The sequence below is a fragment of the Chiroxiphia lanceolata genome, chromosome 7 (assembly GCF_009829145.1).
Source record: "Chiroxiphia lanceolata isolate bChiLan1 chromosome 7, bChiLan1.pri, whole genome shotgun sequence".
Classification (NCBI taxonomy): Eukaryota; Metazoa; Chordata; class Aves; order Passeriformes; family Pipridae; genus Chiroxiphia; species Chiroxiphia lanceolata.
In genome coordinates this window covers 18241994-18258748 of record NC_045643.1, presented here as the reverse complement: position 1 = coordinate 18258748, position 16755 = coordinate 18241994, and the positions used below count along the sequence as shown (strand labels likewise).

Here is a 16755-nt window from a genome sequence, read left to right as displayed (position 1 = left end):
TCAGACAGGACAGGCATTAGCCTGGGTTAGCTCACAAACCCAAAAAGCAGGACAGAAAAGAGATATGCGAAGACATACAGTCCATGATTAGGAAATGGAGGCACAGGGCAACTCCAGCACCTTATCAGGTTGCACAGAAAGCCAGTAGCACAACTGGAAATGGAGCTTGGTGCCTCTGAGTCTTGGTCTGGTCCTTGACCACTGAACTGCAGTTCCCATCACTCAAACTCGCACCAGGGCAACACGAAAACCAACTCACGCATCCACTCTACTCATAAAATGTGAAAGCTTTCAATGGGGACAGATGGACATGCAGGGCCAAATGCTGTCACAAACATAATTTCTTGTAGTTTGGAAATGTTTATACTTCAGTTTTCGTTTATCTTGGTATTGCCAATTCAGTGCCTGATTGAAAGCTTTGAGACTTCTGAGGGCTACACTCCTACGTTACACTTATGAGAGAAGCGTGTGCAAACACTAGCAGATAATCTCGTGTGAATGGATACTTCTTAGGCTGCTGTATGTTTGTGTGTGCAAACAACTGTGGCCCATGCCCTAAGCCGCCGTCTGTTTCCGCACTGAAAGTGTTTGCATTTTCTGAGCAGATTTGAGGTGAAGAATGCGTCCAGCAAGTGCTGAGACCACGCCTGCCAGACACAGACCCTCCTAAGCCCCTGGTATGTCTGGAGGAGCTCCTGCCACTGTGAAGGGAAGATTCCCTCCTTCCTATATGGAGATGGAGAGACAATGCTTTACTGTAGTCCTGTTGTCCTTCAGATTTTTGGAGCAGCTCAGTGCACAGGACAGCACCTCATCCCCAAAGCACCTGCCAGGCACACCAGCAAATGCTGGCTGTTTTGGACCATGGACAGGCAGTCTCCAGTCCCCAGTGGGAGCCTCCCTGGCCACAGACTTCAACCCTGGCTCCAGCACTCAGCCAATGCAGGATGTCCTGCGGGATGCTGCCAGAGCTGTCACCTTCTGCAGGCTCACACCTGTGCAAAATGTTGGATGTTGGCCCCCTGTTCAGCTCAGGGGATTTTTTAAGGATACCTTTTATTGCTTTGGTTTATTAGACTCACTGTGCTTATTTTCTAAGCTGGGCTTGCCTATAATTAATAGTGCAATTGGAGATGAACAGAAGTTGAGGATGCTTAGTGCCTCACTGGGCACTCAGTATCTGGAATAACTGAGCTGTAATAACAAGCTCATCCTCTTGCCCATTATTTGAGCAATTGTCGTGAAGGTGTTTCACAGACCCTTTGGTCATTTGTTCCTGGGTTCATCAGGACAATGTCCTTGGGGCTGGCTGCTAGCACTGACTGTGACCCCAGGTGACAGCTCCCACCACTTTCCTGTCCCTCCACCTCCCTGTGGGTGTGCAGAGCTCCCAAGCCTGCTCCAGCAGGCTGTCTGTCCAGGTGAGGCACTGCAGGGGATGCACACCTCTGAAGACATCCAGACCTGTCTGAGAGGCAGCTGCCTCTCAAGGTGAGCTAAGAGTGAACAAGAGAACTGAGGGTTTTCCATTATCAGCACTTGTACTGGAAAACATGCATATCCTAAAATATGTATATGTCCTATAACTTTCTTCTGGGTTATTTTTTCTCCTCATATATTGAGGATTAGATTTTGAATTGTTTCAGCTTTCAGTTTTGTTTCATTTGGGGTTTTGTTGTTTGTTGGTTTTTTCTATCTGTATTCTAACGATCCAGCATTCTTTTTTTTATTATTCATAGGATTGTAAATGGAAAATGTACATGGAGATGGACGGGGATGAAATTGCAATAACCTACATAAAAGATGTGACATTCAACACTAACCTACCTGATGTAGAGATTTTAAAGATGACAAAGGTATTTACAGCCTTAAAGCTTTCATGAATTCACAGATCTCAAACAAAGACATTCAAATACCACAGCAGTCGACTTTTGTGCTTGCAGAAGCTCAATCTCTTGACAGCTTTTAAATAAAATGCACATTTTAAACAGATTTATATCATAATAGGAGTTAGGTGTTTTGGTTCTCCTTTAAGCTGACAGTAATGTTAACAACAGAAAAATAAGAGAAGGAACTAATTTATATTTTCTTGTTTTAATTTCATGTTATATCCTCTGAATTTATTATCCCTTTTAAAGAAAAGAATATTAAAAAAATTACTTTCTTTTTCAAGAGAAGAAACTGATTTAAATGTTCCAGAAACTTCATGTGATTTGTCTGGGATTTTTATGGGGGGTTTTTTTGACATGGTTTTAGAACTTTTACATGCTTCTAAAACTCTCTTTCATGCAACAATGGATTGCAAAGACTGAAACCCATTGCAGACAGTACATCACTGAACATCTGCAATTCAGTGTCAGTAGGCATTTTACCTTGTTTCAGAACCTCCCTGTAAATATTTACCAGCAAATGCTTAGACCACTTTTTCCTAAGCAGCAGAAATTTTGTTAATGCAAAAAGCATTCTGTTAGCTGTCTTTTTAATTTTTTGGTTTTATTAATATGCTCCACTTGGTAATAGCTAGCAAAATAAATTTCTAACTGAAAAAATATACAGCTTGATTACCAATTATGCTGCTCTAGGTGCACTGGTAAAAGCACCCAAACTCTTGAATGCTTTTAACTGTGAATTTTTGGGGTAAAATTGGGGGGGAAACCTTTGGTTATTTTTTCTCAAGGAAAAAAATGAAAAGCAGATTGTCAACAGTCAGAATTTTAAGGGAAATGTGATACAGGTATATTTGCCAACAGGGATTATAATATTTAATTCATGCTAATACTATTTTAATTGTTAGTGATTTCTGGAACAACTCTTCTGATTTTTTTATTATTATGATTGTTTTTGTTATTATTAGTTTTCTGTTTAATTTTAATCTCAGACATTTCAATTTTTCCTTAAAAAAAGGCTTAAATAAACTAACAACTAGATACAGTAACATTAATGTTCCACATATTTCAACATTTTTAATTTTGTCAAGGAATATCTCTGAGAATCTCTAGGTATTTGTTCTTGCTGGCCTCTGTAAATCTAGAAAAAAAAAACCCTCTACATGCATAAAATTGAAAAAAGGCTTATGCCCCCATGAAAACATTCCACATTGTCTTACCTACTGCCTGTTATGTATGGAAATCTCTTCTCAGTTTCCTTTTGTAAACAAGGAAGTAAATATTTCCAAAATACATTACTTTATCTCATAAAATTTTAAAAAGGTATTGATGTTAGCAATATGGGAATGGATGAATAGAGGCAAATGTTGGAATTATCTCTGGGGTGTTTCAAAAACAGGGCAGGAGATGAAAAGCACCTTATAAAACTTCTACCATGTTTTTTTCAGCCACCGTTTGTAATGGAGAAATGGATTGTGGGGATAGAAGAACACCAGTCTGTAGAATGTGTTGTTACATATGAGGTAAACTCTAAGAAACAAATAAAATTGTTGATAAAACAATTTTAGATAAAAAAAGATAAAACCTACACAGGAGGTGTGGAAATAGCATCCTCTGGCTTTGTTATATCCTATAATTGAGTCTCAGCTGCCTGCAATTAATTGTACAATCTAAAGTTCAGAGCAAAAGCTGAATGAAGTTTACAGAGACAATGGCCTCAGACTGCTGCTTGGGACCGCTCTTCTTAAGAAGGAAAACTCCTTTTTCTTGAAGTGTAATGGTCAGTGTTGTTTACATTACTTGAAGAGGCTGGTTTTTATCTTTTCAAAGACGTGCTAATTAGGAGGGCAGAGAAGCAACAGGAGAAGAGAGAAAATGAGAAATCAAGAGTATAGTAAGATAAAGTCTGGAATACTTTTTGATATGATAGAAATTAGCTGTTGTTAAAAGGGTTTACAGTTACTTACAGGAGTGTTTTTATAAAGACCAATGCTGTGCGTCAGAAGGAGGCTAATAGGGTTAACAACAAACTGCTGAAGAGTTTGGTACTCCTTGAAAATTTTGTTGGGGGTTCCCCTGCAAAAATACCTGCTTAATCCTCCCTCTTTTAGCAGGGCACATTTGATGTTCACATTAATAGAACTAGTAAAATGTATTTTTGTGTTTGTAGAGGAAGGCCTTCAGATCTTTCCTCCACATGGTACAAGAATTTAAACAGTTATTCTCTACCATATTTTTAGCAAAATCACAAAGTACCAGCCAAAATTATATAGAGTCTAAAAATACTTGAGAACTGGCTAAATGGTTTTGCAGAATAGATTCTTTATTGAAAGCACTGCTGCTGCCCAGGCACTCATGGATGTTCCCTCCTAGGAGAGCTTAGTGTGTTGTATATTGTTATGTCCTCACATACATTGTGTCCTTCCTGAGCAGAGTGATGTTAGAGCTCCCAAAAGCACCAGGCACATCCAAGCTATCTGCTGGAGCAAGGTGAAAGCACAGGACGAGGTTGAGACAGTACAGCTCATGATACAGACCTCGGTCCCCAACTCGGAGGGGAATTCGCGGAGCAGATCTGACTCAGGTAAGTCAATACATCCAAACTTTATTGTTGACATGAGCAGTGCATATGTGAGGAGAACAGCAAAAAGTCAATACCACTCCTCTGCTCCAACAACAGAGCACGTCTTTCAGCATCAGCTGTCATTGTGGTCCCTGTGATGCGTTTGTAGATGCATGCATCCTGGCATGTCTGACTTAGCTTAAAGGCTAAACTTCAGGTACTAACTTGTTCTATATCTCAGTGTGATTTCATAGAATTAGAGACCTTAAAGATCATCTAGTTCCAACCTTCCTTGCATGGGTAGGGACACCTTTCACTAGACCAGGTTGCTCAAAGCCCCATCCAACCTGGCCTTGAACACTTCCAGGGATGAGACATCCATGACTTTTCTGGGCAGCCTGTTCCAATGTCTCACCACCTTCGCAGTAAAGAATTTCTTCCTATTATCTAATCTAAGTTTGAAGCCATTACCCCTTGTCCTGTCACCACGTGTCCTTGTGAAAAGTTTCTCTCCATCTTTCTTGTAGGCTCCCTTCCAGTACTAGGAGGCTGCAATTAGATCATCAAGCCTTCTTCTCTCCAGGGTGAACAATCCCAATTCTTTTAGCCTTTCCTCTCAGGGAGAAAATCTTTGTGGCCCTCTTCTGGACTTGTTCCAACAGGCCAGTGTCCTTCCTATGCTGGGGACCCCAAACCTGGATGCAGCACTCCAGGTGGGGTCTCACAAGAGCAGAGTAGAGGGGCAGAATCACCTCCCTCAGTCTGCTGACCACGCTGCTTTGGATGCAGCCCGGGACACATTTGGCTTTCTTGGCTGCAAGTGCACATTGGTAGCTTGTGTCCAGCCTCTCATCCACCAGCACCCCCAAGTCCTTCTCAGCAGAGCTGCTCTCAATCATCCCCAAAACTGTATTGATGCCCCAATCCAGGTGCATTACTTTGCACTTGGTCTTGTTAAACCTCATGAGATTCCCATGGCCCCACTTCTTGAGCTTTTCCAGGTCCCTCTGGATGGCATCCCATCCTTCAGGCATGTCAGCTGCAGGTGTCACCTGCAAATTTGCAGAGGGTGCACTTCACCCCTTTGTCTGTGTCATTACTGAAGATATTAAATAACACTGGTCCCAGTAGGGACCCCTAAGGGACATCACTTGTCACTGTCTAATAGGGTAAAATAACAAGCAATGAAGGTACTACCTATGTGGGCTACCATGTAGAGCATTTAATTCAGTGTACAGAGTTGGTGGCTCAGCGACCATGTGAGGAAGAATCCCCCCAGCCCATGAGAGGCAGTCCCACAGGGCACACTGGCAGATCCTTGCTGGGCAGCTGGTTCCTGAGCTGGCAACCATGGTTGGCTATGAGGAGCAAGGACTGAACAGCCTCAAGGGAGCCCCTTGTTCAGGACAGCATTGGCACTGGTCCCATGGGGCATGTGATGGCCACCCAAGTATTGATAACAAATGAAGACCCAAACTTGAATCCTGAGCCTGCTGCTTCCAGGTTTATGAGATCTGTGACTTATATCCACAGCCTTCACAGGAGGGCATTGGGAAATGGCAGAGGAGATAATGTCTATCAAGTACATTTCAGCATACAGGTTTCTTTTGAAACCATGAGTTTTTAAGAGGTTAAGAAGCAAGCAGGCAACTCCCATCTGTCTTTCTGTGAAAGAAGGTTCATCTCAGTGCAGATGGAGCTGTCTGCAGTGTTGGTGTCACACTCACACTATGACACGAAAGACAGTTTCCTTTTGACATATTTGACATTAAGTTGAAGTGATTTAAATCTCTTTAGGTTCAAACAAAGTCTGGAGAAAGGAGGAATGAAAGACATCATCCATTACGTTTTTAACAGGAGCAATCCTAACGAGGACAGAACCACTACACAGCTCCCACAAAACTCCCCATGGTCAATGCAGCATTCCACTAAGAGGCAGCGAGGGTTATGCTTTCCTACTGGAATGATATTAATGATATTTAAGGGCAAATCATTCAAACCTTTCTAGAGCAAAATAATTTTAGCTGCTCTCCGTGGGTTTTTGGCCAGAGCTGTGGCCTTGGATAAGAGGAATTCCTGGTCTCTGCTCTACCCACAAAGTAGCAAACCAGGCAGCCTTTGCAGTTCAAATGGAAAATTTACTACTACTGTATTTGCTAAAGGCTTTCATGGAAACCACAGGACTGACTTTCAAAACCACTTCAGTCTGATCTCTCAGAGCTACGACTTTTGTTACAACCCCAGGGCTGTCACAGTAGGTGTAGAGGGAACTGTAATACCCTGAGTTGTTCACAGTTAAGCACTGTCTGAGCTATCCTGGCTGAAGTCTGCTGCCTCACTGGCTTTTCCACATTCAGAGATGATTTTTTGCATCCATCATGAAGCTGAATGCAAAGTGGTTTGACTTCTGAATTTGTAGTAACAATAACAACTGAAGTAGCTCTGGTTGTTGTGGTGTGTAGCAGTTTGAAAAGAAATTGGAGCACGAGGAGATAAATCTGGCTGCTGCAGCTGAGGTTTGCACTGGGTCTGCTCTGCCTCCTCTCTGTGCTGAGCTGCAAACAGTATGACCGTGCTGGATGGGAGAGATGCAGGTGGAAGGTGATGCTGCAGCGGTGCTGGTACCTTGGGATGCCTGCTCTATGCCTGCTCTGGAAGTCTCCAGGTTCTTTTGTAAAGAAAGCTGTGTAGAAATCTGCTGAGGTTGCCAAGAGCATCACAGTATTATGTTTAAACCCAGACTGGGTTAAAAACATCGGGAGGGGGAACCCACCTGAACAGCCAAATGGATGGTTCAGTAAGTATCTTCTAGTCTAAGTTCTGATGCACTGGCATCAGAAATACTTGTATCACTTGCTATTTTAAAAGTCCAAAATTATGTTCAACCATAACACTGAACATACTCAAACCTAGGACCATTTGCTTCAAGGCTGGGAGGGAAAGGGTGGTTTGAGACATATTGAGGTTCTTGTGAGAGAAACCCTCGTACTAACCTCATACCTTTGGTAAACCTGAGAACGGTTTTCTACCAATTCACAGAAAGCTGACTTTGTTTCCATTTCCCTGCCAGGAATTGACAGTCAGTGGATGCAGACACTGCGTATGCTTCAGATAGCAAAAGCCGTTTCTCACCAGCACAGCCACCCCCACAGCCCGACCACAGTCACCCACTACCTGCCCTACCTTCACAGCCAAGACTCCTACGCTGCAGCCGTCAGGAGGACACCCGCTCCTGTCAGTCACCAGTTCACATCCATCAGCCACTCCAGGAACTCTTCTCCTATCTCGCATAGTTTGATGAGAAACCTCTCGAATCTGCATCTGAACTCAAAAGGCAGCAGTGCCTCCAGCACAGCCTCAGACACTGCTTCGGAGAGGGACAGGTCTGCTGGCAAAGGCAGAAACACCCCACACAGCGGTAACTCCCGCAGCTCCTCAGGCGGGCGGCGCAGTGGGACCAGCTCCCCAGTGCCCCCCCGACACTTGGGAAGACCCAGCAGGACTGCTTTGCCAGTGGCCCCTCCGGCCTCCCAGCACCGCAGGTACCCCCACACCCCTCCGCAGCCCACGGCCATCCCTGGCATGCCCCCACAGGGTGAGAGCGAGCCCAGGAGGGGCGAAGGGGAGAGCAGAGCCAGCGAGGGCGGGTGGATAAAGGTGCAGCACTCGAGGAAGCCCCACAGGCAGGCTGCTGGCAAGCCGGGGAAGGAGAGGACCAGAGGGAGCTGGCGGGGCCGGAGGATGTTCTGAGAGGAATTTGGCCCTTTATGTAACTGAACCGTTCAACCTAAAGAAGATGTGCCTGCTCCTATTTAATTTGCTGCACTGAAGCCGGTACCCACCTGGCCCGGGGCCTGCCACTGGACAGGGAGAGCTGCTGCCTCTCCTCCTGTCACTGTCAGCACCAAGGGATTTCATTTGGTTTTCTCCCCTCTGTTTGGCTGCTCATGTTCTCAGCTGACTGGATATCCACTCACTTGCTTAATATTTCTATAATAAAATCAGTAAGGCACAGCCAAGTGCCACAACAAAAGGCTCTCCGTTTCATCCTTAGGGAAGAAGTTGTGCTGTTATCCCTCCCCTAACCTCACTTCTGCCTCCAGATGCCAAGTCCAGCTCTGAGCAGGGTCTCCTCACCCCTTGTCTGGTCTGCTTTTGCCAGGGCTATAGGAAAAGATAATAGTCTGAAAAAAAGGAACACAGGGACATTTTGCTGCAAGTCCACTTCAGTAGCTTTACTTTTCCAGTTTCAGCTTGCCATCCCTCTCAGGAATTTCTTACTTTGCTCCTGATTAAAAGCCCTAACACTAGCTACCCACTACCACTGAGCACACTGTCACATACACAGTTGTCATAATCAGGAGTATCAAAACCTAGGCTTCATTCTTCTGGGAAAAAAATAATAAAAATAGAGTGAGAAAAAGACATTGCCTTTATCACAGTTACAGCTAACCCCACTGAGGTCTATGATAATGTTTATCCCTGGGCAGCTGGCATTTTTTAATTGAATTTTTAAATGTGGCCAGACTGTGTTGCTTTTGTCTTTCAGTCTTCAGGTAGCAAAGACAAGGTCACCAAAGTTTCTGATTAATGTGGTCTTTAGCTCTGCTGAGAACAAAGACACAGCTTAGACTCAGTTGGCATCAGAAAGTTTCTTCATGGCCTTTTCACTCCACGTTGATTTCACACAATTAAAAAGGAGGAAAAAAAGTTTGGGTTTCACAAGATGCAAGAGAGAAAAAAAGGAAGAAACAGATAAAGGAAGCTGAACCCAAAGCAATGCATGGTACCCTCTGAAAGCCAAGAAACCGTAAATTAGAGATGCCTTTGAACAAGGTGCTACCTACCATCCATCCCAGGTGGTACTCGCTGGCACACAGTTGTGAGCAATGCTGGCAAAGCTGCTGGCACATCACCCACTCAGGGTGAGGGAGCTGTTGTCATAGCCCTGTCACTGAACATTCGAAAGGACATGTAGATTCCCTGCTCCACACAAAGGTCACTCCTGGGGTACATGCAGCTCTCCTCCCTCGGATTGCCACCAGCCCCAGTGAGGACCGAGCCCTGTGGTGAGTTTCCAATACCTACTAGAGTGAACTGGGACTTGCATTTCATGAATTTAGGACACAGTCCACCAAAAACGATGGAGCAGGACACAATTGATACCAGGTGTCAGGAATTGGAGCTCTGTCATTCAAGCACCTTTCCCTCTGACAGCAGTTAAGAGCAGAACAAATAGAAGCTTTACCTTAAAGTGAATTCGGTTGCACGTGAAGCCCTGCGGTAACAAAATTTGCTGCTTTCCTGTGGCTTCATACTGGCTGAAAGCTAGTTAGTAATCCAGCTTCTGGCCCTGGTTTACTGAGCCTGCCAACTAATTTGGGGGATGTGGACAAATTAGCACTGGGTGTTACTCTGTCACAAATTAGCAGGGGACTAGGATTTTATCTAGATTGGTGATCCTTCCCTGACATTTCTTACCATGATCAAAGTGGGCTGGAGGATACCAACTAATAGTAACTGTACCTGAGAGTTCTTGCTAGAAATGTACTTGTGTTATTAAAATTTGCATATGCATCTCAGAAATCGCAGTTGGGCCTGCACAAGTCCTGAGAAAGAAATTGCAAGAATTTGGAAGGGTACCTTTCTCTTCTAGGGTGATCAGTAGTTGTACAAGCCTGAGATACTGTGGACTGGTGGTGGCAATTCAAGATTTATCAGCTGCCTGTGATTGTTTGTCAAGATGTCCAGCAGGATTCCTCTGCTGTTTGCAAGCAATTTAATGCCTTGCCTAATTTTAATCTGCAATGTACTGTTTGTCCACATCTGTTGTATTACAGTGTTCATTAGCATTTAAAGAAGGAATGGATGGTATTGATCATGCCTGTTAAAATTAAACAATCATACATTAGTGGCTGATTAGAAATCCTTTTGCTGCACCAGCATTGCTGGTTAAAGCCACAGTCAGTGAACTTGTCAAAAAAAAAAGTCTCAGCAAGATCTAGTTTTCCATCTTGTTTTTGTCACTCTTAATGTGGCTACTGCCTATCTTGGTGCTAATTCATTATAAATAAAAATGTGCTTACATTTTCACCCCCCAGTACTTTATGAAGCTGAGCCATTTTTGTTCATGTTTTGCCAACATGCACCTAGAAGACCATGCACAGCAATGTCAAAAAAACAGACTGTCTTGGGCAACAACACTGCAGCAAACTCTCTTTGGAAAGGAGCCATTCTATGTTTACTTAGGGTTTTCTTAGAAGTCTGTTAAAGCCAGTCATATTTAAGTACCAGTATATCTAGATTTGCACACTAGGAACTGGACACGCTGCCCTCCATCCACACACATATCCTTGGCAGTACTACGACTGCTATATCCTCCCTCCATGGTTGACTCTGCAAGTGGCACAAAATATCACTGCTGTAGAACTGCCCCTCTCTTTTCTGGCTTTCCTTTCTCTTGGTCTTCATTTCTACGTGCATGGATGTTGATGTTTTCTTAATCCCCAAAAGGTACCTACATTTTCATTTTCCAGGGTTTAAAAGGTTCTGAATTATAAGAAGCCAGCTCTGAGATGGCTGCTGGAATGGATGATGAAAAACAGCAGAGACCTCATGAAGGCAAATTCAGAACTGGACATCCAAAGTGAGTGAGTATTTGCATCCAATGGAGAGAATGTTTACAAAATCAAATACAAACCTTCCTTCCTCCCTCCCTCCCTCCCTCCCTCCCTCCCTCCCTCCCTCCCTTTTCCTTCCTTTTTTTTTTCTTTTTTTTTGGTTTTTCCCATATACCTAAGGATGTCTTAAAAAAAAGAGAAAAACAGGAGGACGATGGAGAGCAGACATTTACCACTGAGGTCAGCAATCATTCTTTAGCTCAGAGCTGGGTCTGATCCTGGTGGATGTTGTCTTCCTAAGTACACAAGTTTCCCCAGCAGCACTGGTGTACCTGCCACTACCATCAGAAGGACTGGCTGTAAGAGGTGAGTGTCCTGGGAACCTGCTCCGTAGAGGGACTGACAGCCAGACCAGCAGCCTGTTGTGGTGCTGCACGGGGAAGGGGCCAAGCAACTGCACCCTCAGGGCACTTGTTCCCTGTGTCTTGCAGGTCAGAGACATGTGCTGTGAACCAGCTGCCAATTCAAGTGCCTGTGGAACTCTGCTCCTGAGCGTAGTGGGCAGCACGTGAATGTGAGACTCCTTGGAGCAAAAACATTGCCCAGCCCTGCAAACACAGGCTGCTTTTGTTCACATACAACCAGGGCACGAGGGGCTGCCCATATGCAGCTTGCTCGAGAGCCAAAGGTCTTTCTGAAAGGGGGAGAGCTGCTCAGAGGACTTTTGTAGCAGGTCATCTGCCTGAGTTGGAAGAGCAAATTCACAGAAGGATGATTGTCACAGAGGTGACAGCCCACTGAACTGTCGAGGGGGGCCCAAAATCATAAACAACTCCAGGCTGTTCCTCACCCTAACCCCCTTGTGACATGAGCAGACCGTCAATCCATCTCAGGGCAGTGGAGCTGCAGAGGTTGCTTTTTATGGCCTGGGCAGGAATTTCCCCCAGCTCAGTGTTTGATTTGGGCAGCACTGTAATCTCTTTCTCTTCCAGCATTTCTAGTTCTTACTTTGGCCTCATATTGATTTTGACAGACATACCAAAATATAATGCCTGCACTGCGCTTGTCAGGAAGATAAATAGAAGTAATGATCAGAGAGGGGAGATGAGGTGGCCATCTGACCCCTTTTCACTGGGGAATGCAGCTGCCAGGATTTCAGCCTGTCCAACTGCTGCCATGGCTCCCTGTACCTCTGTGCTGGGGGAAATCTGGTCATACTACCTGGGTGGGATGGGGTGACTGTGGGACCTGCTCATCCTCCGCTGATGTTGCTGAGACCTGCCTTCAGCAGGCGGAATGCCAGCAGCCCCTCTGTCTCCCCATCTACACCTAGATCTCAGTGATGCCGTGCCAGTGGACAAAACACTGCCATGCTCCCAGGAATGGTGGGTCTCAGGGCTAGGTTTCACAGGTGGTGTTGCTGCTGGTTGGTTTATTTCCATGAAATGCTAGAGAAAGTAAATCCAGTTCCTGTTCAGCTGGGAGGGGAGAGTGCCCCTTTGTGCCTTCCCCCAGTGCTGCCATGGCTGAGCTAATTCCCCATGAGAACCTGCTTTCTTGCTGGCATCGGTGTGAAATGTGGATGGGTGGTTTTGGACATAGTTTACTTTTTAAAGAAAGTATTTGCTATTGTGCAGTTTTGCTCTATCTTACCTGCTCCCGCTGATTATTTTCTAGCAGTTGGCCTTGTCTGACAGCATGCTGACCACAATCTGTCAACTTGCTGAGCTGATTTAAGCAGCAGAGGTTGCTTAAACCCTCTGTCCTTCCTCACTCAGAGCAAGAGCCCCCAGGCAGGGCACCCCTCACCTCTGTCCTCCTCTCTAGCTCAGCCCATGCTGCTGAGGATCAAACTCCATGTATTTCAAGACTTCCTATAACTTGCAAGCTTGCTGCCAAGAACACTGGACTTGTGCATCAACTATATGCAATTGATTTTTGGATTGTGCTATAGAATGCACTTTGACATAACAACAATAATAATAATTATTACTTTAGGCTGGGAAAGACGGGCAGTGGCTTATGTAACTGTGGAAAAACCCCGAACTAAGAGACCCCCTGACATCTAATGTCACTAAAATGGAACCAAATAGCTGTGCTACCTCTGAAAATTACATCTGACAGAATTATTTTCTGTATGTGTCCACCATAGAAGGGTTTTTACATGATATTCTTATCTAATGAATTGCCAAAGCGTAGCAGTTCGAGCTAGTTTGTTGCAAGAAGTTAGAGGTTAGAGAGGAGAAGTCTATTACAGCAATAACACTAATAAGGGTCTGCCAAGATCACACTTGAGTACATGTAAATACAGGGCATTTGAGATTAACATCTCAGAGGACAGAGGAATGGTGCTGAGAGGCAGTGACCGCTTGGGAAAAACGAGAGCTGGGGCTAGAGGGTGCAGCCTTTCCCTGCAGCTCCCACTCCAGCACCACTACGCTCCCCTCCGCCCACAGCAGCCGCAGCCCACTGCTCCCGCCTCTGCCACCCCCTGCCCGAGGGTCGCAGCCTCTTCCAGGAAATTTCATGAGGCGGTTTGGCAGGTTCTGACGGGCGGCAGGCGTGAACCCTGTGCTGTGTGGAATGAAGTGGCTTAATATATCTGGGGCTCAACATATACACTTGGCAAGCAAGGTGAGGGCTTCCTGCAGCAGAGAGGGCATTTCCCTCATGCTGTGAAAAAATCCGAGGGCCCGAAAACTTGAGATGTGCCCTGGGGACTCCGTGGCAGGTAGTAGCAAGCCTTGAGGGAGGCTTTTTACCTGCCCCTCCCACTTCGTTCCTTCTGAGAGAGCTGCCAGGAGAGAGATCCCTGGGGAGAAGGTCGTGCTACTGTTTGTCCCCCCACTCCCAACCTCTCCCAGCAACCACATTTTGTTGAGGGCTGGTGGAGGCGATGCAAATCAACATTTCCAAAGCGGCAGTGGCAAAGCTTGTGTAACAGGGAAAAAACCTAGACTACAGTAAGTATTTTTGATTATTTTCTGATAGCTTCCTGTTTCCCGCAGCTATACATTTGTAGAATATGTTGTAAGCGATTTCTTTATGATGTTACTAAATGTAATTTGTGTTTTCAAAGGGAATTATAAATCAAAAACAATGAAAAGGCTGGAATCCTAAGCTTTAAAAAGTGGCTACTGCATATCAACAACAGCTACTTTTGATCAACATTTTTTGCTATGCGTTTTGTGGAATGGCTACAGGATACTCAAATGAGCATTGTAATTAAACTCCCATCATGTGCATCATAATTCTCTGGACTCCAAATGATCTGCTACGACTTATACTTGGAATAATCATTAAGGTTTCTATTGAAACTGGCCACATTTCATCCATTCCCTTAGTGCACTGAGGAATACAGTATCAATCACACTTTTTCTCTCACTGAACTGTATTATTCCTCTAGTTTTCCTTCTCTTAGTTTTTTCATTTGTATGGTCTTGCCAGTGTCAAAGAAACACAGTATCAAATAGTATCAGACATGACCACTTCAATTCAACATGCAGGATGCATTTGCACTCAGCCTTTACTAATAAGGAAGTTACAGCAAAGCACAAGGAGATAAAAATCTGACAAATTAAAAGAAGAAAATGTATTTCTCCTTGGAGAGACAAAAAAAGAAAAAATACACTAATTGCATTGGGGAGGTATTTTGTGGAGCTGGTACAGTTGGTCTTACTATAAACTGATTTGTTTACTATATAAACTGATTGTACACTATAAATACTTAAATTTATATTTATATTTATTTTACAAAATCTGATTCTACCTATCAGAGCACAGTGTCAAAGTATTAACATTAAAAAGGTACTCCATAAAAATTCACATCCAGCAAACATGTAGACATCTAACTATAATTAAATCTTCAAAAGTGGCCATCCTCTCGCTTCTGTATAAGAACAAGTGTGTCCTTTCTGGGTTGCAATCAATAGCAGGTTACCTGATTATACACCTTATTATGTCTTGTATAGTAGTGTGAGCCACTGGAGGGTGACATGTGAACAAATAGATATGCTCGATCAGATCTTTTCAAGAAACACACCTTACAGGAGAGAGAAAAACAATTAGTGTGTGTTATAGGTTACTGATTTACAATTTACATCATAAATCAATGTCTGATTATTTTAATGCAAAATATTTTTAGCTTCATTTTTTTGCACTAATGGTTTCAATAACACACTATAATTTGCTCAGATAGAGCAATTGAAGAGGTGATTGGACAGCTCTTACAGAAATTTTTAATTACTGTCATTAGTGGCTGCAATCTTATTCTTTTCTATGGAGCTAAGATACAGGTTATTGCATTGTGCCACAACTGCTCTGTGGCCATGAGAATCCAAACTCTCTCTTTCCTCTGAAATGCTAGCTTCTATAAATATGTGTCTGTGCAAGTCTCACCACAATAATTACAAGCATCACACAAACATTAACTAATGTACCCAGATACTCTTTTAGGCAGGTATGGTGGTACATCCCCACCCTTGGGCCGTGCTGTGATCTCTGAAATACTCATTAGGCCTCAGCCTTGACAAACAGCACCTGGGCTTAGCTTCTGTTGAGCTTGTCAGAAACAGTGTCTGCTCCCAGGAGCTTATGCTATCTAGTGAGCTCCTAGTTTTTAAAGAACAGACTTGAAAAGTGACTTTTCTTGCCTGAATAACAACCCAGCTGAAATAATATTTTTGTTATCAGACTTTCAAAGAAAAGTACTGACCCAAATTGAGGCCAAGATGAAAAATTACTATGATTAAAGCCAACTGTCTTGCAATCCTATAAACAGCAGTCCTAAGTGAGACTCTTTGAGCCCTCCTGGACCACAGTGGACTGTGACCAGCATGTCCCTCTGAGTGAGATGCCTCTCAGAGCCAGAGAACTCTCAAGTTTGCTGTACTTGGAGGACCACCACCGAACACCAATGATGGAGCCTGGGCTGATACCCCCACTCCTCAAGGCTCAACCTATTGAGAAGATGCACAGGCATCTGACATGAGCACTTCACTAAATTCGAGGGGAATTTTTCAAATGTATGTACAAATCTTCTACATACATTTAGGTCTGTGTGTGTGTGAGTGTGAATATGCTATAGCAAATGTAGTATGAATGTTGCTCTCTTAGATTCTTAAGTATTTTAGATTCATAAGGAAGTTAAGCCTATAATTGAGTTGCTGTTATGCTATAGAAAATTCTATAAGAATCTTTTGTCAAATTGTGTACATTAAGCTATCAATTAAGTGCTGTTAAGTTTAAGTGCTTTTAAAAACTTTTAGGCCTAAACCATTATTCAAGTCTGGGGCTAAGTTTGTCAAGGAGGTCAAACTACTCTGAACCTTGTGACTCAACGGGAACATCTCCCTTATTCCTTTCTATCCTTAGCCTTTCTCATCCTTACCGTTTTTCCATGTAGATAATTTTTGGTTGATTTTAGTTTTAGATTGATTGATTTTAGATTTCAGTACAGTTTTTCTCTGTGTGCTTTAACCATCTAGTAAGTAGAAGAGTAAACATTGCCAATGAACTTTGTTATGCTTTCACTTTTGTATTAAACCTGCTTTTGCCGATACCTTTGCCGGTGATTCTCTGAGTATCCTAAAACACTCATTCATGACAGCAGGTAAAAATGTATTGCTCCAATTTGAAAAAAAAAAAAAAAAGGGAGAGAAGCATAAAGTGTATTGTCCATAGTTAA

At 43.7% G+C, this 16755-nt stretch overlaps 1 protein-coding gene across 8 annotated transcripts in view; it reads left to right on the top strand.

Moving 5' to 3' along the window:
- MAP3K20 (mitogen-activated protein kinase kinase kinase 20) overlaps window positions 1-16755 on the top strand; it is a 96206-nt gene extending 79451 nt beyond the window's left edge. For 2 of the 8 annotated variants that reach the window (XM_032692853.1, XM_032692852.1), the window contains exons 17-20: window positions 1740-1856; window positions 3335-3409; window positions 4320-4470; window positions 7520-8433. In XM_032692853.1, coding sequence (XP_032548744.1) covers window positions 1740-1856; window positions 3335-3409; window positions 4320-4470; window positions 7520-8199 — 1023 coding nt within the window. In that variant the 3' untranslated portion in view covers window positions 8200-8433. Of the gene's footprint in view, window positions 1-1739; window positions 1857-3334; window positions 3410-4319; window positions 4471-7519; window positions 8475-10962; window positions 11100-11249; window positions 11436-11560 lie in introns of those variants that run through there. The other 6 variants (XR_004357957.1, XR_004357954.1, XR_004357956.1 and 3 more) reach the window with 6 other exon arrangements.